The 25,300-nt window shown below is 42.6% G+C and overlaps 1 protein-coding gene and 1 long non-coding RNA gene across 3 annotated transcripts in view; one reads left to right on the top strand and one right to left on the bottom strand.

Moving 5' to 3' along the window:
- LOC142074857 (single-stranded DNA-binding protein 2-like) overlaps positions 1 to 25,300 on the bottom strand; it is a 271,522-nt gene that overhangs the window by 50,970 nt on the left and 195,252 nt on the right. Inside the window, exon 5 of one of the 2 annotated variants that reach the window (XM_075135770.1) lies at positions 15,012 to 15,101. The exons of the other annotated variant lie outside the window; for it this stretch is intronic. Coding sequence (XP_074991871.1) covers positions 15,012 to 15,101 — 90 coding nt within the window. The remainder of the gene's footprint in view (positions 1 to 15,011; positions 15,102 to 25,300) is intronic. 2 annotated transcript variants of the gene reach the window in all.
- The window catches only part of LOC142074860 (uncharacterized), a 602,395-nt gene that overhangs the window by 519,083 nt on the left and 58,012 nt on the right, over positions 1 to 25,300 (top strand). The gene's annotated exons all lie outside the window — the stretch shown is intronic.

Genomic DNA, 25,300 nt, shown 5'->3' with positions numbered 1-25,300 from the left:
TCTATTAGAACCTTATGTAAAACTTTGACTGCAGATATTATATGCATCCTCTAATATCTAGACCTGAAGGTAAATAATTGCTACATTCTTATTTCACTCCTACTGCACTCCTACTATTTCAGTATCAGATAGGGCTGCAAAAATAGGGATGAAGACTAGGTCATGTTGATCTCTGTGCACAGACATACCAAGACATTACAAATTACTAACTCTGATGCTTAAAAATGGCGCAGAAAATGTCCTGAATTATTTTATTAACATAGCAGCTAAGTGCTTTCTTCATATTGTAACTCCATGTACAGCACAGATCATCAATGTAATGAATGTGGTTGTATTGAGTGCAGGTGGCAAGGTTTTGGTAGCAGAGGGGCTGCAGGGGTGGCCTCTGTGGGAGTAGGTCAGGGGCTGCCCTGTGCTGGACATGGCCAGTTCCAGCCGGCTCTGCAACAGCCCCACTTCAGGCCACAGCTGAGCCCATCAGTGAAGTTGGTGGCGCATCTGTGAAAACATATTTAAGAAAGGGCAAAAATGCTGGACAGAGACAGAAGGAGGGAAAAAAAAGAGTGAGAAACAGCAAAGGGAACACCAAGGTCAGAGAAGGAGGGGGAGGAGGTGCTACACGGCACTGGAGCAGATATTCCCTGCAGCCCACAGAAGAGCCCACACTGGAACAGATTTTCCTGACAGGAACTGTGACTGGAAGCAAGATTATTTTAGACGAGAATTTCAGACATGTATATAGTCATCTTATCCTTATGGAATCTAAGATAGTTTTATCATTTCTATTGCCAAATCGATTCATAATCTTTCAAAAAGGATTTTCTCTTATGACATTCCTTTTTATTTGTGGAAAAACAAGAAAAAAGAGAAATGAAATTATTTATCTTGGATTACCCAGGAGAAATGTAGCTAACTTAACAATGAACTGCACACATGGTTTTAAGATCCAGTCTAGCACTCTGATTTCCAACCATTAGCTTTCTCTGAGACTCCTTGTCTAAGAAAGGAACTTTCAGATGTGCTGACACTCCAGAAATCCCAGTTATTGAACTGCATTTGACCCACCATTACAGCCAGATACAAAGTCAACTCTAAAATTTGTTTAGGTTCTCCTATTTGGGGTTTAAGAGCTTCATATCACAAAACTATTCTCTCTTCCGGTAGTCCCACACTTTGAGTTTTGCAGCAAATGAAGCAGGAACAGATTCAGTTACTGTTTAACACCAATTTATTTCCAGAGTATAACCTATCCTATGTACTGAAAGAAGACAAGATCCTGTGAATAAAAAATATGTAGCTCTGAAATTAAAAGTTATATTAAAATACATACTGTACTGGGTCTGGCTGGGATGCAGTTAACTTTCTCATAGCAGCTGGTATAGTGCTGTGCTTTGCATTTGTGGCTAAAACAGCATTGATAACACAACAACGTTTTGGCTATTGCTGAACACTGCTTGCACAGCATCAAGGCTTTCTTTGTTTCTCACTCTGTCCCCTCAGCAAGTAGGCTGGGGGTTGTAGTGGTCCTGACCAGAAGACCATTTTACGTTGAGGAGTTAGGGATGCACGTAACAGTTAACATGAGCAGGCCCAGGCCTGTGCTGTGCTGTGCTGCACTATGCTAGCCCTAATATCATTGCTGTTCTACAGTTATTTTCACAACCAGTATTTGTTTTACTTGCCATTATCCTTGTACTATTATTATTCATAGTGACTAGCTTATGTATAAGAAACTTTCTATTAGCTGAACTGCTTACTAATATAATCTGTAACTTATAATATCTTTAGGAAAGGTAAACTGCATGTGGATCAAGGGGTGGAATGTAGTGATCCTGACTGGGAGACCACTGTACGTCGAGGAGTTAGTGATCCACATAACAGTTAACCTGGGTAGGCCCAGGCCTGTGCTGTGCTGCACAAATCCTTTGGCTGCAAGATAAACTCAGCCGGTTCATTATGAGAGGAGCCTGCAGGCAGCTCCCGCTTGCTGCGATTATGCCACCTGCATGGCCTTGCCTTTATCTAACAGTGCAGCAAGAAGTTCTCATGAGAGCATCCTTTCTGTTTGCCAGCAGAAATGGTGAATAGAGTTGTTTCCTTGTAAGAAAAGCCTATAATAGCTTGAATGACCTAAATGTGGGAGTCTCCTCTACAGACAGGGTCTGCACAGCATGCTGCATGTAGGTCAGAGTCCTGTTTGATGCTACACCACTCGGGGTTCCCAGCATCTAAAGGGACATAAGATTATCTATGCTTTTACCTTCTTATAGTGTTAGCTCTAATAAATAGCATTTTAAATATTACCTTCCAGAGTCTGAGTGCCTTTCTTGCTGGGATCATCACGGACCAGCACCTCCCGGTGCAAAACAAGGGATATGTAAGAAGCTGGGAGGGAACACAACCTGGACAGCTGACACAGATTGACCATATGGTGTCATGCTCAGCAATAAAAGGTCAGGGAAAGGAGGAGGAAGTGGGGACATTTGTGATTATAGCATTTGTCTTCTAAGTAACCATTACACGTGCTGAGGCCCTGCTTTCCAGGAAGTGGCTAAATATCTGCCCGCTGATGGGAAGTAGTAAATGAATTCCTCTTTTTCCTTTGCTTGCACGTGCAGGTTTTGCTTTCCCTATTAAACTTTCATTATCCCGATCCATGAGTCTTCTCCCTTCTATTTTCTCCCCATCCCACGGGAGAGGGTATAGAGTGAGCAGCTGTCTGGGTGTTTGGTTGTTGTCTGGGGTCAACCCACTGTAGTCTGATCAGATCCATATGTTTGGGTTGGCTTTTGGGATGCATTGGCATTGTTTGTCTTGGGGATTGGAGGCGCCAGGGGTGGTGGGTGCTGGGGGGGGGGGGCGGCTCCGGTAAGATAAGTGAGGAGGTACATCCTTGAAACAAGATAAGAGCTACCAATTAACCCCATTGTTTCCCAGCAAATTCCTCTAGAGTAGTCTGACCTATTCTGACCTATTCTAATTAGCATAGTAAAAAACGCACCCCCAGGGAAGGAAAGCCCCCTACCCAACAAAGCCCCTTCCCCACTGAATACGCACAGTAAAAAGAAAGGACACTGTGACTTTAAGTGAAGACGAGGCATTACAAGAACCAATAGAAGCAAGGATGACTAAGCGTAGATGTAAAAGTACTGATAACTGTTGCTCGGAATGTATAAAATACTTACCGCGTGTTAACTGAGGGGTGCTAGCTTTGTGGAGTTACTACCTAGCACCCATCTCTGCGCAGACATGGAATAAACAACTATCTCGGCTCTGTGTGTGAGATTGGCTTATTGCACACTGGGTAACGAACCCCGCTTGAGGGACAACACCACCATAGTCCTTTTGGCGCTCAACGTGAGGCCCAAGATAACAACAGTTTTGATTTGAGCATGCTATAGCTGTGTACGGGGTCTGGCTGGGATGGAGTTAATTTTCTTCATAGCAGCCTGTAGGGTGCTGTGTTTTGGATTTGTGACTAAAACAGTGATGACAACACACCAGTGTTTTAGCTGTTGATGAACAGTGTTTGCACAGCATCAAGGTTTTCTCTTTTTTCCCACTCTGCCCCCCCAGTGAGTAGGCTGGGGGTGTGCAAGAAGTTGGGAGGGGACATAGCCAAGACAGCTGACCCTGATTGACCAAAGGGATATTCCATACCATATGATGTCGTGCTCAGCAATAAAAGCTAAGAGAAAGGAGGAGGAAGCGGAGGTGTTTGTGGTTATGGCATTTGTCTTCCCAAGTGTCGTGGTTTAACCTGGCAGGCAGCCAAATACCACGCAGCCGCTCGCTCACTCCCCCCATCCCCCCAGTGGGACGGGGAGAGAATTGGAAGGGTAAGAGTGAGAAAAACTCATGGGTTGAGATAAAGACAGTTTAATAGAACAGAAAAGGGAAAATAATAATGATAATGATAGAATATACAAAATGAGTGATGCACAATGCAATTGCTCACCACCCGCGCTGACTGATAACCAAGTAGCGACCGCTACTTCCTGGATCACGCCTACCATTCATATACTGAGCATGATGTCACATGGTATGGAATACCCCCTTGGCCAGCTGGGCCAGCTGTCCTGGCTGTGCTCCCTCCCAACGCTTGTTTTGTTTAGTTTTGTTTTGTTTTCTTGAGTTGAATGTCCTTGACTAGCAGGGTACTTAGCAACAACTGAAAACATCAGTGTGTTATCAACATTCTTCTCATACTAAATCCAAACCACAGCACTAGGAAGAAATTTAACTCTATCCCAGCCGAAAACAGGACACCAAGTAACTGTTAACGTGTGCTGAGGCCCTGGTTTCCTGGCCACGGCTAAACATCTGGGAAACAGTGAATTAATTCCTTTTTTTGCTTTCCTTACACACACAGCTTTTACTTACTTTCCCTAATAAACTGTCATTATCTTAACCGTGAGTCTTCTTGTCTTCCTTCTATTTTCTCCCTGTCCCACAGGAGAGGGGAGTGAGTGAGAGGCTGTGTGGGTGTTTGGCTGTTGGCCAGGGTCAGCTCACCACATTTAGCAAAGCTTCCAGTGTTTGACTATAGGAGCGATTACTGTGTCATACTAGTGTACTGGATTCTTTTTCTTTTATAAAAAATAAAGGACAGAATTAACAGCAGTGGGCAGTAGTTCCAGTGAAACTGGAACTCATGTAAGGTTTCTTGGTTCCCAGCACAGTCCTTACCTAATTTCCACCTTCCTCTGAATTGTCTGATGAGAAGCAATTGCTGTAGCAAGAGGATCCATTTTGCTTGTGTCCTAGTTAGTAGTTTGCACCACACACTGAAATCAAGCTCCAGTGCAAAACTAAGAGCCAGTACTGATGAAAAATGAAATGATTTTAAGTCGCCTAGCAATTCAGAGTTAGCCAAGTAGAGCTGGAAGATAGTGGTTGTTGACAGCTGTAACTTAGACCAATCCAAACATTTTCATGAATGCAACAAAAGGCAGCTTTATCATTCCAGGATGATCTTCCAGATAAATTGTAGTTTGCAAAACATTGAACTGTTACAATGTTTTTGTAATGGAAAGTCTTAGTAAACTAAATATAGTCCTAGTGAACTATATATAGATATAAGTACCATTCTACCACTATTTCTATAATCTTCCCACTCTTTAAAAAACAGAATTGTTCACTTTCATAATCTAGGAGTGAATTGCAGGTCCAAGTGTAAATTCTCATCCCTCAGTGAAAGACTGGTAATTCATAGGAAAGGGACTGGAGTTCCCCAGTATTCAGGCTAAGACAGGTGAACATATTTTCGGTGGTTTGGTTTACTCTTGTGATCAGTCAGGATCAGTGGAGTTGCAGAAGAGTATATGGAAACTGATTTACTAGTTAAAGATATAGTAGAAAGACAGCATCTATTAAGAAAGTAGGATGTTTTGCCCATGAGTTTGTCTTTCTTATTTGTCTTTTCACCTACTTTTTAAGAAACAGATGATGCCCCTCAATTTTCAAGGTCCACATTACAGGGCTGATGTCTGCCAATATATTTTCTTGTCCTCAGATAGATTGATATCAGTAAGATTCAGCTCTGAAGGCATTAAAACCAGATATTAACTGCTTCTTGACAATAGACACTCATCCCAACACCACAACACATTATCATGGACTGTCTGTACATATTTGCTTTATACACACCGTATAGTTTCCGTACACTGATATGTAACTGACTTAATTTTGGCTTAACTTCCTTTTGTCAGTGTCGTGGTTTAACCCCAGCCAGCAACTAAGCCCCACACAGCCGCTCGCTCACTCCCCCCACTGGGATTGAGGAGAGAATCAGAAGAGTAAAAGTGAGAAAACTCATGGGTTGAGATAAAGACAGTTTAATAGGGAAAGCAAAAGCCGCGCACACAAGCAAAGCAAAACAGGGAATTCATTCCCTCCTTCCCATCGGCAGGCAGGTGTTCAGCCATCGCCAGGAAAGCAGGGCTCCATCACGCGTAACAGTTACTTGGGAAGACAAACGTCATCACTCCGAACGTCCTCCACTTCCTTCTTCTTCCCCCAGCCTTATATGCTGAGCATGACGTCATATGGTACGGAATACCCCGTTGGCCAGTTGGGTTAGCTGTCCTGGCTGTGCCCCCTCCCAGCTTCTTGTGCACCTGGCAGAGCATGGGAAGCTGAAAAGTCCTTGACCAAGGTAAGCACTACTTAGCAACAACTAAAACATCAGTGTGTGTCGTGGTTTAACCTGGCAGGCAGCCAAATACCACGCAGCCGCTCACTCACTCCCCCCGCCCCCCCAGTGGGACGGGGAGAGAATCGGAAGGGTAAGAGTGAGAAAAACTCGTGGGTTGAGATAAAGACAGTTTAATAGAACAGAAAAGGGAAAATAATGATAATAAATAATGATAGAATATATAAAATGAGTGATGCACAATGCAATTGCTCACCACCCGCGCTGACCGATAACCAAGTAGCGATCGGCACTTCCTGGATCACGCCTACCATTCATATACTGAGCATGGCGTCACATGGTATGGAATACCCCATTGGCCAGCTGGGCTGGCTGTCCTGATTATGTTCCCTCCCATCTTGTGTACCTAGCTCAGTCAGTAGGCACGGGAGCTGTCCTTGGACTAGGAGGGCACTTAGCAACAACTGAAAACATCAGTGTGTTATCAACATTCTCCTCATACTAAATCCAAAACACAGCACTAGGAAGAAATTTAACCCTATCCCTGCCGAAACTAGGACAGTATCCACCCCTTATTCCATACCATTTACGTTATGCTTAGGTCTCACATTTTTCGATACCTTTCAATTAATCACCACTATCTTTTTTATATATATACATATATAATACATATACACATATAATACATATACATACATATATATACATAAATATATAAAAATGTCCGTTGAGTTCTTTTAGTCCACAACTTTGGGCTCCATCTGTCATAACGGTCTTTCAGGGCCAGAAAGATGGTGTGTGGTGTCAGGCTGTTGCATCCTGAAGCCAGTTCTCATTTCGGTACTGCTGCGCTCGTCCAGTTCTATCATCGTTGCACTTTGCTCGGTTTCATCGGAGGTAGTTCATTCTTCATTAATCTGGGTGATTTTCACTGCTATACCATTGATAGCAACCATAGAAATAATGATATACAATATCATATAACAATTGACATCATAAAATTCAGTTCATTGGCTATTTTCACCCAAAATCAAATCCCCTTGAGGTACACACCGGACCTCCCCATCCTTTCGCATCACCCACCAAGCGCACCCAGGTCCTTGAGCAAAAGCAATCCCACGGATGGGTTTTCCCTTGCCAGAGGCAGGAGTAACCCAGACTGTCTTCCCCAGCATATTTCTTATGTGCACGACAGGGAATTATCTCCATCTACAGTACGTAAGAGTCTTGATTGGGCAGGGCCAGCTCGATTGGCAGATCCCCTGGTGTTGACTAACCAGGTGGCTTTTGCTAAATGTGTGTCCCAATGCTTGAATGTCCCACCACCCATTGCCCTCAGTGTTGTCTTTAGCAGCCCGTTGTATCGTTCGATTTTCCCGGAGACTGGTGCGTGATAGGGGATGTGATAGACCCACTCAATGCCATGCTCTTTGGCCCAGGTGTCTATGAGGGTGTTTCGGAAATGAGTCCCGTTGTCTGACTCAATTCTTTCTGGGGTGCCGTGTCGCCATAGGACTTGCTTTTCAAGGCCCAGGATGGTGTTCCGGTCAGTGGCATGGGGCACGGGATATGTTTCCAGCCATCCGGTGGTTGCTTCCACCATGGTAAGCACATAGCGCTTGCCGTGCTGGGTTTGTGGGAGTGTGATATAATCAATCTGCCAGGCCTCCCCATATTTATATTTCAACCATCGTCCCCCATACCAAAGAGGCTTTACTCGCTTGGCTTGTTTGATTGCAGCGCACGTTTCACATTCATGGATAACCTGTGCAATAGCGTCCATGGTTAAGTCGACCCCTCGATCACGAGCCCATCTATATGTTGCGTCTCTTCCTTGATGGCCTGACGCGTCATGGGCCCATGGAGCTATAAATAATTCACCCTTATGTTGCCAGTCCAGATCCACCTGAGCCACTTCAATCTTAGCAGCCTGCTCCACCTGCTGGTTGTTTTGGTGTTCTTCAGTGGCCCGACTCTTGGGTACGTGAGCATCTACGTGACGTACTTTTAGAACCAGGTTCTCTACTCGGGCAGCAATATCTTGCCACAATGCGGCAGCCCAGATGGGTTTACCCCTGCGCTGCCAGTTGTTCTGCTTCCACTGCTGCAACCACCCCCACAGGGCATTGGCCACCATCCATGAGTCAGTATAGAGATAAAGCACTGGCCATTTTTCTCGTTCAGCAATGTCCAAGGCCAGCTGGATGGCTTTCACCTCTGCAAACTGGCTCGACTCACCTTCTCCTTCAGCAGTTTCCGCAACTTGGCGTATAGGACTCCATACAGCAGCTTTCCACCTCCGATGCTTTCCCACAAGGCGACAGGACCCATCAGTGAACAGGGCATATGGCTTCTCGTTTTCTGGTAGTTTATTATACAGTGGGGCCTCTTCAGCACGTGTCACCTCCTCCTCTGTGGATATTCCAAAATCTTTGCCTTCTGGCGAAAAATCTTTGCCTTCCTGGGCGACTGGGGTTTCCTATTCGGTCCCGTTGTGTGATCAGTGTGACCCACTTACTCCACGTAGCATCGGTTGCATGATGTGTAGAGGGGACCCTCCCTTTGAACATCCAGCCCAGCACCGGCAGTCGGGGTGCCAGGAGGAGCTGTGCTTCAGTACCAACCACTTCCAAAGCTGCTCGAACCCCTTCATATGCTGCCAATATCTCCTTCTCAGTTGGAGTGTAGCGGGCCTCGGATCCTCTGTATCCCCGACTCCAGAACCCTAAGGGTCGACCTCGAGTCTCCCCTGGGGCTTTCTGCCAGAGGCTCCAGGTAGGGCCATTCTCCCCGGCTGTGGTGTAGAGCACATTCTTCACATCTTGTCCTGCCCGGACTGGCCCAAGGGCTACTGCATGAACTATCTCCTGTTTAATTTGTTCAAAGGCTTGTTGTTGCTCAGGGCCCCATCTGAAGTCGTTCTTCTTCCTGGTCACTTGATAGAGGGGGCTTACAATCAGGCTGTAATCTGGAATATGCAGTCTCCAAAAGCCCACAACGCCTAAGAAAGCTTGTGTTTCCTTTTTGCTAGTTGGTGGGGACATGGCTGTTATTTTGTTGATCACATCCATTGGGATCTGACGACGTCCATCTTGCCATTTTATTCCTAAAAACTGGATCTCCTGTGCAGGTCCCTTGACCTTACTTTGATTTATGGCAAAACCGGCTTTCAGAAGGATTTGAATTATTCTCTCCCCTTTCTCAAACACTTCTTCTGCTGTGTTGCCCCACACGATGATGTCATCAATGTATTGCAGGTGTTCCGGAGCCTCACCCTGTTCCAGTGCGGTGTGGATCAGTCCATGGCAAATGGTAGGGCTGTGTTTCCACCCCTGGGGCAGTCAGTTCCAGGTGTACTGGACGCCCCTCCAAGTGAAAGCAAACTGTGGCCTGCACTCTGCTGCCAAAGGGATGGAGAAGAAGGCATTAGCGATGTCACTTGTGGCGTACCACTTGGCTGCCTTTGACTCCAGTTCGTATTGAAGTTCTAGCATGTCCGGCACGGCAGCACTCAGTGGCGGCGTGACTTCGTTCAGGCCACGGTAGTCTACTGTTAGTCTCCACTCTCCATTAGACTTTCGCACTGGCCATATGGGACTGTTGAAGGGTGAGCGAGTCTTGCTGATCACTCCTTGGCACTCCAATCGACGAATCAGCTCATGGATAGGGATCAGGGAATCTCGGTTGGTGCGGTATTGTCGCCGATGCACTGTTGTGGTAGCGATTGGTACTTGTTGTTCTTCAACCCTCAACAACCCCACAACAGAAGGGTCCTCCGAGAGACCGGGCAAGGTGGACAGCTGTTTAATTTCCTCCGTCTCCAGGGCAGCTATACCAAAAGCCCACCAGTACCCTTTTGGGTCCTTGAAATACCCTCTCCTGAGGTAGTCTATGCCAAGGATGCCCGGAGCCTCTGGGCCAGTCACAATAGGGTGCTTCTGCCACTCGTTCCCGGTCAGGCTCACTTCGGCCTCCAATACAGTTAACTCTTGGGATCCCCCTGTCACTCCAGAAATACAAATGGGTTCTGCCCCTTTATAGCTTGATGGCATTAGGGTGCACTGTGCACCAGTGTCTACGAGAGCCTTATACTCCTGTGGCTCTGATGTGCCAGGCCATCGAATCCACACAGTCCAGTAAACCCGGTTGTCCCTTTCCTCCACCTGGCCGGAGGCAGGGCCCCTCTAGTTCTGGTCATAGTATCCGCTTCTCACTTCTTGCAAACGCGAGTCAAGAATTCCTTCATTACAGTCCAAAGTAAGATCAGCCCTTCTACTCTGTCTGGGGAACTGTTCACTGGAAACTGGACCGTCGAGAGACAGGGTTTTCCTGAAAACTGGAGCAGCATTTTTCCTGAGAGAACCCCCTTGTGTGATTGTTTTGCCTTGCAACTCACGTACACGTGCCTCTAGGGTCAAGGTAGGTTTTCCATCCCACTGCCTCATGTCCTCTCCGTGGTCACGCAGGTAAAACCACAGGGTGCCCCATGGTGTGTACTTTCGATATCCTCTTTCTTGAGGAGAAAAACGCTGACTCCTAATGGCTGAGATACTGGTCCGTACAGGTGGAGAATAGGACCTATCGTCTTTGAGTTGCTGGACCTCTCGGGATAGTTTCTCTACAGCCGAGACAAGGGAGGAGGAGATAGTTTCTTCAAAATCCCGAAGTCTGTTAACCACCTCATCCACCGTTGGTGCTTCTTCCTCTTTCCAGCACAGTACTGCCAACGAACTGGCATACGATGCTGGTGCGCTCCGTACCAACTTCCGCCACATGGGTCGGGTGCACTGGACGTCATCTGGATCTTTGGGTGTTCGGGCATCATCCAGGTCACTATAAACCACCTCCAGCACGCCTAGTTCTCTCAGGTACTGGATACCTCTCTCCATAGTGGTCCATTTGCCTAGGCGATATATAACATCTTCCTTGAAGGGATACCTTTCCTTTACGCCTGACAGCAGTCGCCTCCAGAGGCTGAGGACCTGTGTCCCTTTTCCGATTGCTTTGTCAATACCCGCTTCCCTAGCAAGGGATCCCAGCTGTTTGGCCTCCTTCCCCTCTAATTCCAGGCTACTGGCCCCATTATCCCAGCATCGGAGCAGCCAGGTAACAATATGCTCGCCTGGACGACGGCTGAAATCTTTCCGCATATCTCGCAGCTCACTCAGGGATAGGGATCGGGTGGTTTCCGTCTCGTTTATGAGTTCTTCCTCTTCCTCCTCCTCTCCTCGTGATGGCCCTGCTCTTTCATCATCCCTTTCTAAACGACCTGATCTCCGCTTCCAAGATTTCCTCTTCTGTACAGGGGCAACGGATACCAGCAAGGGTTGGTCCTCTGGTTCAGCTGTAGTGCCTGTTGCTGGGGTTTGGGTAGCTGCAGTGCTTGTCATGGGGGTTGGAGTAACTGTAGTGCCTGTTGCCGGAGCTTGAGTGGCTGCAGTGCCTGTCGCAGGGGTTGGAGAAGCTACGGTGACTGTTGCTGGGGTTTGAGTAGCCACAGGGGTTGTCGTGGGGGTTGGAGTAGCCGCAGTGCCTGTCGTGGGGTTTTGAGTAGCCACCGTGTCTGTAGCCGCCCCCGAGACTCGCCGCTCCGCCCGCCCCGATGAGGCACCGCTGCTTGCCCTCCCTCTTTTCTTGTTCCTGAGGGTTGATCTCTGGACAGTATTCCTGAGTAATTGTTTAACCCTAAACAAGGCCTGAACCACATTCAGGGGACATAGCAATATGAACATGCTTGTTTGAACATCCCAAGGATATTCAAAATTCTCAGGGAATATTGTGGACATCTTCGTGAAGAGGATAGAAGAAAAAGGAGTTTCTGACGATATGGAAGGGAAGATGAACAAGTGGGAGAGAGTGTCCCATCCCGTCTCCCCCTTAAATTCATTCTCCGAGGAGAAGCAAGTGCAATTACCAATAATTTCTAAGAGGTGGTTCCCGAGGTACAGAAATGACGGCAGTGCCGAGTACAGATACCAGATTAGACTTACGACCAACGATTTTATCACCTCATAAAACAGCAACAAAATGATAATCTTGGCCCAGTTCCGAATAATGATAAACTTCACAAACGGGAACACATACTGCAAGCAAGGTATTACATGACCCAACATTGAGAGCCAGCCCCACAACTTTGACAGCCAATACATCAACATTGTGACCAATCAATATAATGGATGCTTATAACAATTTTGCCTTAACACACTGTGGTCAGATCTATCGTTATCTCAACCCTTCGAGCCCCACGTTGGGCGCCAAAAAGGACTGTCGTGGTTTAACCTGGCAGGCAGCCAAATACCACGCAGCCACTCACTCACTCCCCCCGCCCCCCCAGTGGGACGGGGAGAGAATCGGAAGGGTAAGAGTGAGAAAAACTCGTGGGCTGAGATAAAGACAGTTTAATAGAACAGAAAAGGGAGAATAATGATAATAAATAATGATAGAATATACAAAATGAGTGATGCACAATGCAATTGCTCACCACCCGCGCTGACCGATAACCAAGTAGCGATCGGCACTTCCTGGATCACGCCTACCATTTATATACTGAGCATGGCGTCACATGGTATGGAATACCCCATTAGCCAGCTGGGCTGGCTGTCCTGATTATGTTCCCTCCCATCTTGTGTACCTAGCTCAGTCAGTAGGCACGGGAGCTGTCCTTGGACTAGGAGGGCACTTAGCAACAACTGAAAACATCAGTGTGTTATCAACATTCTCCTCATACTGAATCCAAAACACAGCACTAGGAAGAAATTTAACCCTATCCCTGCCGAAACTAGGACAGTGTGTTATCAACATTATTCTCATACTAAATCCAAAACACAGCACTATACCAACTACTAGGAAGAAAATTAACTCTATCCCAGCCAAAACCAGGACAGTCAGGATTGCTCCCAACCATATTAATATATTTGCTGTCAAACTTACAGTTGGATTTGCTAACTAAAATGTTATTTCTTTATATATATTCTTAAACATTTAACTACAGAGAAAACTAATAGCCTCTTGAAAAATGTTTGTTTTGTTAACTAGGCCATTCAACTGAAGAAAGTAGGTTTCTAGCAACTAAAACTACAAAGGACTCATTTCAGGTCTTGCATGTTACAGAGATACATGATGACAAGGACTTGGCAATTTTAAGAATAGGTGAATGGTAATCTCTGGAGGAGTCCAAACTAATTGGACTGCATAGATCAGTTCTTGAAACCTGCCTTGCAGAAGATTCATCAGACATATTTTTGAGTTGATTATAGCTCTAATTAATGTTACAAAATGTTACAGTGAAAATAGATTTTTCTCAGTTTATTTTCAGTCCCAGGCCTTGGAAAAAGAGCAGGCTGTCTGTGGGGCTTCCAATAAGACTGAATTCAGATACTGACAAACAAGAATCTTTTTCTTCTGATATATGAAGCCAGTGCTGAGGCCTGAGGCTTTTTGGGGAAGAGAATGGAAGCTTTAGTGGAACAGAAAAGGAAAGACTTTCCCCTATGGAGGAATCTTTAACAACACATAAATTTTTCCTGTCTATTGGCCTCACTTCTGCCACCTCCTGAAGATTTTGTGACTGGCAACTATAAGATATTTTGTACTTGCAAGTATCTTTTCATTCATGTATTAAAAACCGCACTTCAGATTCTGAGTCAATCAAGGAAACAACATGCTCATGCCAGGTTTTGGATTTCTCTAGGTAGGTATCAATACTGCAACATAGCACTCTTTCCCCCGTGACTGTGGGAAAAGGAACACCACAAATAACCCCTTGTCACTCACATACAGAAGAAAAACATGAAATAAAGACTGCTGATATCCTGCCATTTTTTACGATCACCATTTTGATAAGAAAATAAAGAGTTGTAAAGATGTAAGAGAGTAAAACATCTCTTTTTTCAGATTAATAGCTTCTTTTGTCTACGTATCTCATGGAAGAAGGAAAATTATGCTACCCTGTATCTCTACCTGGATTTCAACACTTGTTTTTTATGGAACAGAAGCTTCCTATCATGATCTTCTCCCCACATCATGGTCCTGGAAATCTGAATTGTTCCTTTCACATCATGAGCTCAAGTATGTGAAGTGGAAATCTCTATTGTGCCCCATCTTAAAGGACTGTTTCAATTCCAGAGCAGCATTTCCTCCTACTGCTGCACAGAGAGAGTTTGCCAGTGAGGAGAAAAAGAACTGAGCTTTGGTGACCAGGAGATGCAAGCTCACTCATATGAGCAATCCAATCTTTGACTACAGTTGTAGTTTGGCCTTGCACTATAAGTTGCAATTTTTTCCAATCCTAGTATTCTGTACTGCTAGTATCCAAAGTGGTAACTGGCTATTTAATTTCATTTATGACAAAACTTATGAGAGGCAACATATGCTCTAATTCCTTGGCTTGTTTTTAGGCATTGGGGTTGAGATCTTCAATGCAAAGAGATGCTCAGTAGGATATTCTTAATTGTCTAGGTCTAACTTTCATTGAAATTTGAACATCTCAATTGTCTAGCTTGTGGCATGACCAACAAAGTTCTTATTTCAATTCTAATATTCAATTCTAATATTTTATCATAAGAAATTGTTATAAAATTATATTCAAGCATTTCCAAGCTCCAACCGTCAACTGGCACTATTTCTTATTCCTGAAATTTTTAAATGAGTTGTGCTGTACTATTTCACAAATTGAATATTTGTTGGTTAGAGAGATCCCTTCCTTTCCATCTATTTACTTTTGTTAAAAAAACCCTCTCAAGTATTGTACTGTATAATGACATATAGTTTAGAAGAGGACCTTTTCTACAAACTTTTAAACAGTATTATGGAGGATTTTCTATCCTAAAGTTCCTGTAATCATAATTTTTCTGAATACCTGAAAAAAACCCGGTGGTACAGGGCCTACTGGCATGCCATCTCCTGAGGGAATGTTTCCTAGCACTGGACTGGGAGCTGCTGCAGCACTCTGAAAAGAACAAAGGGAAAATAAACCTTTGTCATTGCATGGTAGGCATAAAAAAAACAAAACAAAAATCCCAAAAAAACCTGCCATGACCAAAATGCAGGAAGTAATTCTCCAGATATGTCATAATGTCATTGTTTCATCTAAAGGTAAATTAAAATTGTATAGTGTTTAGTCTTATTTTATACAAACAGAATGATTTGTTAAAGATGACAAGTGTATGTTGAGGGGAAGGATGCTAGAGATTGTATAGACATACAAATATGTATTGACTAGATAGATCTTGACTAGATTTTTTTTTAAAAAATGTATCTCAGTGTGTCTATATATACACAAGCGAGAATGTAACTTGCACACTTTTTTTTGTATTATGTGTATAAACATTCCCAGACATGCATACAGATATATATGTAGCATAAGGAAATTAATTTATGCATTTTATGAGCAATTTCCAAGCACTTTAAAGATAATTTCAGCAGACTGTAATATTCTTTCAGAATTATATCAAGCTTCAAAACATGTTTCTGTTACAAATAGTACAAGAAGGAATGCTCACAATACTACTAGTAATACTCATGATTTTACCAACCCTCAAAATAACCACCATGATAAATTAGAAGAATTCAGGTTACATTTTTGGAAAGAAAAAAAAAAGTATTTCTAAGAAGTGAATCAAAGAATGAAATTAGTTACCTTTGCAAATCTTTCAGATGGAAGAAGCAAGTAAAGAATATTGCTTCTGGCAATTTATAAGCAGGAGATCATCACAAAAAGGAAAGTCAAACCATTATTGTTGTCATGTATTGGAACCTCAGTCACTTTTAATTTCCAGCAGTCTTTCTTCCTGCAATATGTTTCTGTTAGGGCACAAGACTGAATCACTTATAAAGACTTGCAGTCTTTTGTAAAAGTACTCATGCACACACAATGCAAAGTGAGCCGCTTGCAGTTCACTGATGATCTGCCAATATCTGCCCTGCAGAATATGCATGACTTATGTTTATTAACTTATTACTCCATGTACTCTCACACTTGCTATCAAAAAGATGCAGATCTCTAAATTATATTTCCAGGTGTTTGGCACACTGTCTAGGAAATTAAAGAATAATGCTGGAAAGATTTGAAAACTGGCACAAAGATGGACTGACCTTTTTAAACCAAGCAAAAAGGAAATATTCAGTTAATTACCAAAGATTTTTCAATGGCCTAAACTGTGCTTTAGAATCAATTTTTTTAACAACTACCAGTAACACATTTAGCATCTAAGCTGTATGTTCTTCTCAAACAAAAGTCTAGAACGTGCTATTAAAGCATGAAGATTGTAATAAGTACTGGCTTCAGAACTGAGTACGAGACTTTTGATTCCCTAGAAAACCCTGTAATAAAGGCCGTTCTTATTTATGCAAAGATCTGGTCTGTAGGATTAATGTTAAAATATTAATCACAATTGACAAAAAATGTCAGTCACATGAATTTGAAGTAGCAACCACATTTGAATCACAATCTTTTTGTGAAGGACTAACATAAACCTATCAAGTTATTCTATAAAGCTTCAGCAAATAAAGATGATTATCTGCTAGTAACGGCCATTCCTTGAACACTGCCTGAAGTTCATGGGATTGGAGTATGAGGCTGCTTAGATGCATGGAAAAGCATACTACTCCCTGGAACATCTCAGGTCCTTCTTCCAGGTCTGTGGCACTATCTTGGACTCCCAGAGGGGAAAATAAGCAAGTGGTGTTAATGCACAGAAATAACTCCTGAAGAACAATGTAATTTTGTTATCCTTCTTTTCTTTTGCATGGCATCTGTGTCTGTCCACTAATTACTCTCAGAATATCTATATTTCCAAAGGAGAACAGACAAGAAAGTTCTGGGGATTTTTTTAGGCAAAAAATGGACTTGGTTAAACTGAGCATCAGATCATAATGTCAAGTAAAATCATGAACAGATGTACAGCTTCCAGATGTAAAGGTTTTCTAGCTAAAGAATGACAACAGTAACATCACTGATGGAGAAAACTGATGATGTTAAAAGCTTGAACAACCTAAAATGTCCAAAATACTCTGCACTGCAGCCTTAAACTAAGAGGGAGTAGTCCATTAAAAGGGCATTAATAATTATGAACCTGATTACAATATCATCCCTCCTTGCATACTAATGCCTTATTGTCCCTATGCTACCTTAGATGTGTCTGTCTTTAGTGGTCATGTGTGAAGCACTATATGTCCAACAGAGTTGATGTTACAGAATAAAGCATTTGAACAGACTAAAATAAATCACTGGGCAAACATATGTCAACAGTATCAGTTCAGTTATTCAAAATCCTGTAAGTGGAGAGATCTCAAAAAAAGAACCAAGTAGCACCTCCTTTGATATATGACCGGTTTTCTGAAGGCTCCCACCACAAGTTCCACATTTGCTCATATTATTTAAACTAAATTATATCAGGCATTAATGCATGTGCCTTAAGGCATAGTGCCTTAATGAACAATGGAAAATGGGTCTTAGATGTCCTTCTCAATTGAGACCTCTGCCAGACTATCCTGGTTATGAAACAACGTAAGAGGAGAGAGTGACTTCTCACGGTACAGTGTTCCTATAGGGATATGGCAATCTGCCCCAGCAGAGTTCACTCTGTTTTCCACACTTCAAAAATCACTTCAAAATGGAACAGAGCAAAAGAAAAAATGGTAAATTATACTTAATAGGAAAAAAAAAAAAAAAGAGAGAAAGAAATAATGACTATTCCAAAACAGGGTGGAAAAAAAGTTAAAAATTATATCTGTTAGGATTTCTATTAGCCATTAAACTTTCCTAACAAAGCTTTATTTTAAAATATGCCTAAAGATAACATTTAGGTAATTAAGTCTCAATAGTTTTTTTTTTTAAATATATTTTGATTACAATTTTGTAATCTGACTTAGCAATGATACCTGAGGAATCCAGCTCCATTCATTCAACCTGAGGGAATAGTACACAATTTTCAAGGCCTGATAAAATGGCTGCTGTAATAGTAGCTATCATACAGTAATAAAACAGAGGTTGGCAAAAGGAATTCTTTGTGGTGATGAAGGGAGAACGAAAGCAACATCTTGTGGAAGTGATTACACCACAAGTGATCCAGACTGAATTATTTAATTATTCTCAGTTCTAGTGGTTTCTGGAGAAAAAGGTCTCAACTAGAAGGGAACCAGCTCTTTGCTTCATGCTAGTTACTAAAAATTAGTTTAATTTACTCTGTTAATGTTGGTCATTTTTTGTTTGTGGACCATGATGTTACAGGGAGGTATTCAAAGTGTTGGTTTTAATTGTCCTAAATTATTTGAGACTTGATTACATTGTGTAGTTTATGGACACTATGTAAAACCATTTCTCCTCTATATTTCTGGGAGTGGGAAGGAGGACAGAATGATGCAAAGTGTGAGTGGCTACAATAGTAGGTCAGTTTTATCACACCTTGCTAAATAATGGTAAGCGCATGCTGCTTTATAATTGTAAGAATTTTGTAGTTATAGGCATTCCACAGTAATTTAGGCTTAGGTGTTAGTGAAATTACAATTTCTATCTTTCATTATGTAATGTACTGGAGTTTGTTTCTGTTTTCATGTTTGTTTGTTTGTTTGTTTGGGATTTTTTTTCCCCCAAAGGACAATGAAGTCCCAAAACTAGAAATAAAGCATTTTCAGTGTTTTAGGTATTATATGTTTTCTAGCCTGCACTATACAACAAACATTTTTAAAACTTACATCAGGTAGATCAATAAACAAACCTGCAGCAGCTGCATTGAAATATTCTTATTTAGCCTGTTCAGTTCTCCTTTCACAGTCTCGCTACAAACCATGGCTTCTTTTTGCATGCATTACAAGTTGTTCATAATTTATATTTCCATTCTATTTCCAAATTTAAAATATTTGCAATATTTGAAATTTGCTTTCCCTGCTTTTCATAAAAAGAAAATTTAAATTGTTTAATCTCTTCATATATTTTACCTCCTTAAAATGGAAAACTTTATTTGTTTTTTCTATCTAAAATATTGAATTTATGGTATCTCTTTACAATTATTAATTAAAATGGTCTACTTGAATAACAACTACTGTGAACATTCATTGATCTACCCAAGCAACACTAGGCAATGTAAAAATAGATGATTATATACAAAAATTAAAACTAGTGTCTGATCAGTAGTTGCTGATAGCCATGGTTTAGACTAATTTTTACCAATAAAGAAATTACAAAGTAAATACAAAATAAAAATACAAATAGATTAGTTATTCCATTAATTCAGTATCTGCAAATATTGAAACCACATATAAAAATCATAAGAGCAACTTGCAATACACAGGTCATTTTCTGAAGCTATCACAAAAAGTGGTTTGTGACAGAAGCTCACAGGGTGAATTCCATATGTGATCAAAATATTTTACAAAGAAAGGACTTGAGTTTATCCATAAAAATCCTGATCTCTCTCATTCACTAATCTGGACATTTCATTTTAAATATTTTGCTTAGAGCAAGACATCCTTATTTTTATCCAAAGTAAGAATTTAACATGTGTTACTAATTTTTTCCACAAAAAGGCAATTTCCAATTTTTTAGAAGTCTATTTGGAATGAATAAGAGAAGTTGGATCTCACATATAAGGAAGATCTATGGACACTCTTACCAACTCAATTCCCTCATCACCCAAGCTTCCTTCACAAATGTCTTCCACATCAGCTCTAATTCTGCACCTTTAACTGGACAATACTAGTTCCTGATGAATTCCTAGAGATGGTTGATACCCACTTCTTCCTTAGCTGCATCAAACCCCTCCTGCTACTGGTTTATTTGGAGGCAGTGCCCTTGTCCTCTGTGGCAAAGCATGAGCATGTTACAGGTGAGTTGTGCTGTGAAGACCAAGCAAGTAAAAGTCCATGCTGGACTCCAGGCAGGGACAAGCTAGTGCCTCTAGATTACATTGAAACTACTAGCACTACTGTCCATGAAGCAGGCAAATTCAAACTACTGTCTAAGATTCAATGATGCTAAAGCTGGCATCAAAGAGCAAGGAGGAGCAATAGTTTGTTGAGAACATGGCAGTAGTGTCAGGATGAGGAATCAGATGCATCAATAACTCTGGTTTGGAAGAAGGTGTGGAGCTGGACCTAATAAGGCATAGATGATTGCCAGTCTGGAAATGTTGGTTGCTGTAAATGTACACCACAACATTTTTGATTGATACAGGAGCACAAGTTTCAATGATAGATCAACATACCTATGAAGGTAAAGCTCCTTTAAAGAAAGAAGCAGATTCAGTAGTAGATGTTAATGGTGCAATTAACACTTATCCAGTCAGTTGTACAGGCTAAATTAACATTGTCTAATGGATGTACCGTACAACTGTTGTTGTTATTGGGCAAAATGAATATTCTGGGAATGGATATTCCGAAAGGACAGTCTTGGATAGATAGCTAGGGAAATGGGAAATCGGTAGTCCTCCAATTACAGGAGGATGTAGTTAAAAACTAATTAGTTAAAAACTAATCTCCATATGATTAAGCCTGTAAATCTGCTACGAATAGCCCCACCCCTGCCTAATAGAAAACCAGTTAACATTTCTCAGTATAAGCTACCTGCTCCTGCCATAAAACCTGTGACAGAATTAAGCAATTAAAGCAATGGGGTATTATAGAAAAAAAAACATTCATTATATAACAGCCTCATATGGCCTGTTAAAAAAACAGACAGGACATGACGCATGACTATTGACTATAGGGCTGCTATTCCTAGCATAGTAGATATAGTTAATACAATAAATTAACGTGCTTTTCTGTAACTGGCAGTGTTAGATATAAAAGACATGTTCTTTGTGATCCCAATACAAGAGCAAGACAAACCAAAGTTTGCTTTTACTTGGGGTGGAATACAATACACCTTTAATCACTTACCCCAAGTTTTTAAACATAGCCCCACCATTGCTGACGCCATGTTAGCTAAAGAACTAGAATCAATCATCCTCCCACCTGAGGTAACAATTTTACAATATATTCTAATTGGAGGACCAGATGAGGAAACAGTTCACCAAAGTATGAACATTATTGTCCAGCATTTACAGGAATTAGATATTAGCATTCCCAACTCAAAACGGCAAGGACTAAGTCAAGAGGTTACATTTTTAGGTACCCCATGGATAGGAGGATGGAAAACTGTGGCAGAATCTACATTAGCAGAGATACAAAGCATTCAGGCACCTTCTGATAAAAAAGACTTGCGAGCTTTGTTAGGAACTTTCGGGTTTTGGAGGTCACACATTCCTGGATTCAGTATTCTAGCAAGACCTCTGTATGATTTGCTGAAGAAAAACGCAGTATGAAACTGGGAACAGAAACATCATGAAGCAATAACTGCTTTAAAAGATGAAATTTTATTTAACAATCTATGGGACCCATCCACCCTACACACCCATTTAAAGTACATATAGGCATAGGTGATAAGGGATATCAATGGGGATTATGGCAACAAGATGTGCAAACTAAAAAGGATTACCCTATTACCTTTGGCTCTAAATCCTGGCAAGGCTCTCAACAGAACTACACCCTGTTCGAGAAAGTGCTATTAGCCATTAACTCAAGAAAGGGAAATCAAGTTATGTGTGCCTATTCCTATTTTAAAACCGATTTTAACTGCTAAGCAGTTACCCCTAGGGGTAGCACAAAAGACTACAGTGCAGCAATGGGCTTTGTATATACATCACCGGGTGACAAGTGATGGGATGAATAAAGAAAACAATCTATTGGAGAGTGCAGAGCGACTCGGGATGCCTACGGAGTACTCCCAGCCACCATTCGCCCCACCCTGGGATGGCGAGACAAAAGCTGGGGGTATGGTTCACAGACGGGAACGCCCAGCGCATAGGGAAACAATGGAGAGGCAAAGCCGCACCTATATGGGTAGAGACCAGAGAATCTTTCACAGAGGAAATCAATGGCTTGGCCCAGTTGGCAGAGCTCAGAGCTGTGGAGATGGCCCTGGAGCAAAGAGTCACTTGTGTCTATACAGACTCATATGCTGTATGGGCCAGTGCTACCCAGTGGCTAGAGAATTGGGTGAAAAACAACTGGCAAGTAAATGGTCGAGACATATGGGGAAATCATATTGGAAAAAGATTTATGATATAGCTCAACCTAAGAGCATTTCCATAGGACATGTATCTGCCCACCAAAAACCTAAAAACCCTGAGGCAAAGTGGAATCAGATGGCTGATGATTTTGCTAGAATAAATGTAGTACAAAATTCTGAGGTAGAATGGCTAGGTAAGTGGTTACACGAATGGCTAGGACACACTGGGAGTTATGATTTGTTTCAACAGGCTGCAAGGAGAGGATGGCCTTTGACAAAAGTCCTGGCAAAACAAATTGTAGACTCATGTCATTTTTGTCAAACAATGGTACAGTACACGTCAAAAGGACAACAGTTTGCCAATCTCAGGGAAGGTAAACTACTCTGGGAAACTTGGCAAGTAGATTATATCAGTCTCTTAAAGTGAACACCTGAAGGCTGGAAATACATCCTCACAGGAGAAAAAATAATTAGTGGCATGGGGAACATGCACCCCACCAGAGCTGCAACTGGTCTAGCAACCATTGCTGGTTTAAACCGGTGGTTTGCTACTTTACCTTTTCTCAGAGAAATACAATTTGATAATTGATCACATTTTAAGAATAAAGAAGTGCAAACTTAGTGAGCTTCAAATGGAGTACGATGGACTTTTCACCTACCATATCTACCTCAAAGAAATGGGATAGTAAAACAATGGAATGGACTACTAAAGCGACAGCTACACAAGAGCAAATCTATGAATACCTCTAAGTGGGGATTCCATTTGTGGGGAGTTGTAAATTGGCTAAATAAGTGGCAAACTCCCATGGGAAGTCCCATAGATAAGGCATTCATGTCAGTAGCTGCACAAATTCCTGTTAAAACAGAAGTAAAATCCTATCTAAGTCCTGGAGATGAGGTTGTGGTTACACACCCAACTCAGGGTTCAATATGGGTGACTGTTTTCCTCTACAAAGGAAAAGGAGTATGGGATGCTGTAGACACTAAAGGGAGTAAGTTAACAAAAATTGAGGCTTGGATTATGTCCAAGACCTAGATGTCTTCTTTTGCAGGAAAATGTGGGACTACCTTATCACCGTGGAAATACTGATAACTGGAACATACACCTAACCTGTCTCTAACAGGTTCTGCCTTTTCACGTTGCCCATGGAACAACTTAAGTGTTGAACACCAGTCACAACCCATCTTTGAAACTACAGTTACAGGAGGAATACCATCTGTATTAACATGACATCAAGGATTGATAGTAGGTGTTAATGTTACACTAACCCTAAGATCTAAAGTTAACCTGAATTTGACTATATGTGATAACACTAGATGGGAAGCTGCACATGGTTTTAACAATAAAATGAAATAGGTATTACAGACATGTAATGTCCGCTGACCCCCTTGAGGAAGTTGTAGACTGCGATGAGGCCCCCCCTCAGCCTTCTCTTCTCTAAGCTGAACAAGCCAAGTGACCTCAGCTGCTCCTCATAAGTCTTGCCCTCGAGATCTTCCACCATGTTGGTCGCCCTCCTCTGGACACACTCCAATAGTTTGATGTCCTTCTTATATTGAGGCACCCAAAACACTGCACACAGGACTCGAGGTGGGGCCGCACCAGTGCAGTGTAGAGTGGGACAATCACCTCCCTCGACCGGCTAGCTATGCTGTGCTTGATGCACCCCAGGACACGGTTGGCCCTTTGGGCTGCCAGGGCAATGATCTGGATGATGGGGCAGAGTGTACCCTCAGCAAGTTTGCTGATGACACAAAACTGGGAGCAGTGGCTGATAGGCCAGAGGGTCGTGCTGCCATCCAGAGGGACCTCGACAGGCTGGAGAAATGGGCCAACAGGAACCTCATGAAGTTCCACAGAGGGAAGTGTAAAGTCCTGCACCTGGGGAGGAACAACCCCAGGCACCAGTACATGCTGGGGGCCACCCAGCTGGAAGGCAGCTTGGCAGAAAAGGCCCTGGGGGTCCTGATGGACACCAAGTTGAACATGAGCCAGCAATGTGCCCTTGCCGCAAAGAAGGCTAACGGTATCCTGGGCTGCATTGGGAGGAGTGTTGCCACAGGTCAAGGGAGGTGATCCTTCCCCTTTATTCAGCGCTGGTGAGGCCACACCTGGAGTACTGTGGCCAGTTCCTGGGCTCCCCAGTACAAGAGAGACATGGACATGCTGGAGAGAGTCCAACGAAGGACCACAAAGATGATGAAGGGACTGGAGCATCTCTCCTATGAGGAAAGGCTGAGAGAGCTGGGACTGTTCAGCCTGGAGAAGAGAAGGCTCAGGGGGGATCTCATCAGTGTGTATAAATACCTGAAGGGAAGACGTAAAGAAGACTGAGCCAGGCTCTTTTTAGTGGTGCCCAGTGACAGAACAAGAGGCAATGGGTACAAATGGAAACACAGGAGGTTCCGCCTGAACATTGGGAAACATTTTTTGACTGTGAGGGTGACCGAGCACTGGCACAGGTTGCCCAGGGATGTTGTGGAGTCTCCCTCCTTGGAGATATTCAAAAGCTTTGTGGACGTGGTCACGGTACTGGGCAACCAGCTCTAGGTGGCCTTGCTTGAGCAGGGACGTTGGACCAGATGACCTCCAGAGGTCCCTTCCAACCTCAACTATTCTGTGATTCTTTGTTTCTGTGACACCCCTCCATGTGAACATAACTGGCCTGCACTCTGCTGCTAAAGGAATCAAGAACACATTGGGAATATCATCAGTTGTGGCATACCACTTGGCCGCCTTCAACTACAGCAACACTCAATGGTGGCTACCAATGTACTGTAACTGATGTTACATCCTATACTTGCATTGTTAATAATCATCATATTGTTATTTGTTGCAACCTTGATATTGATCTGTTACCTTAAAAATCAAATAGTACACATGAATGATATATGAACTCAAGTTAAATCACATACTAAACTGTTGTAAATTACCATCTTCCCATATATATGTGTGTGTGTGTATATATATATATATATGCTCTCACTGGCAAGAGGCTGGTCATTCATACAGTGAATGTATTAAGCTCACTGTGCTTACACCAGTAATCGTTTAATGTTGGTCTGAGCAAGGGGTGGAATGTGACCGACCAACACACCCC

The sequence above is a fragment of the Calonectris borealis genome, chromosome W (genome assembly GCF_964195595.1).
Source record: "Calonectris borealis chromosome W, bCalBor7.hap1.2, whole genome shotgun sequence".
NCBI classification, from domain to species: domain Eukaryota; kingdom Metazoa; phylum Chordata; class Aves; order Procellariiformes; family Procellariidae; genus Calonectris; species Calonectris borealis.
This window is presented reverse-complemented; position numbering and strand designations above follow the sequence as displayed.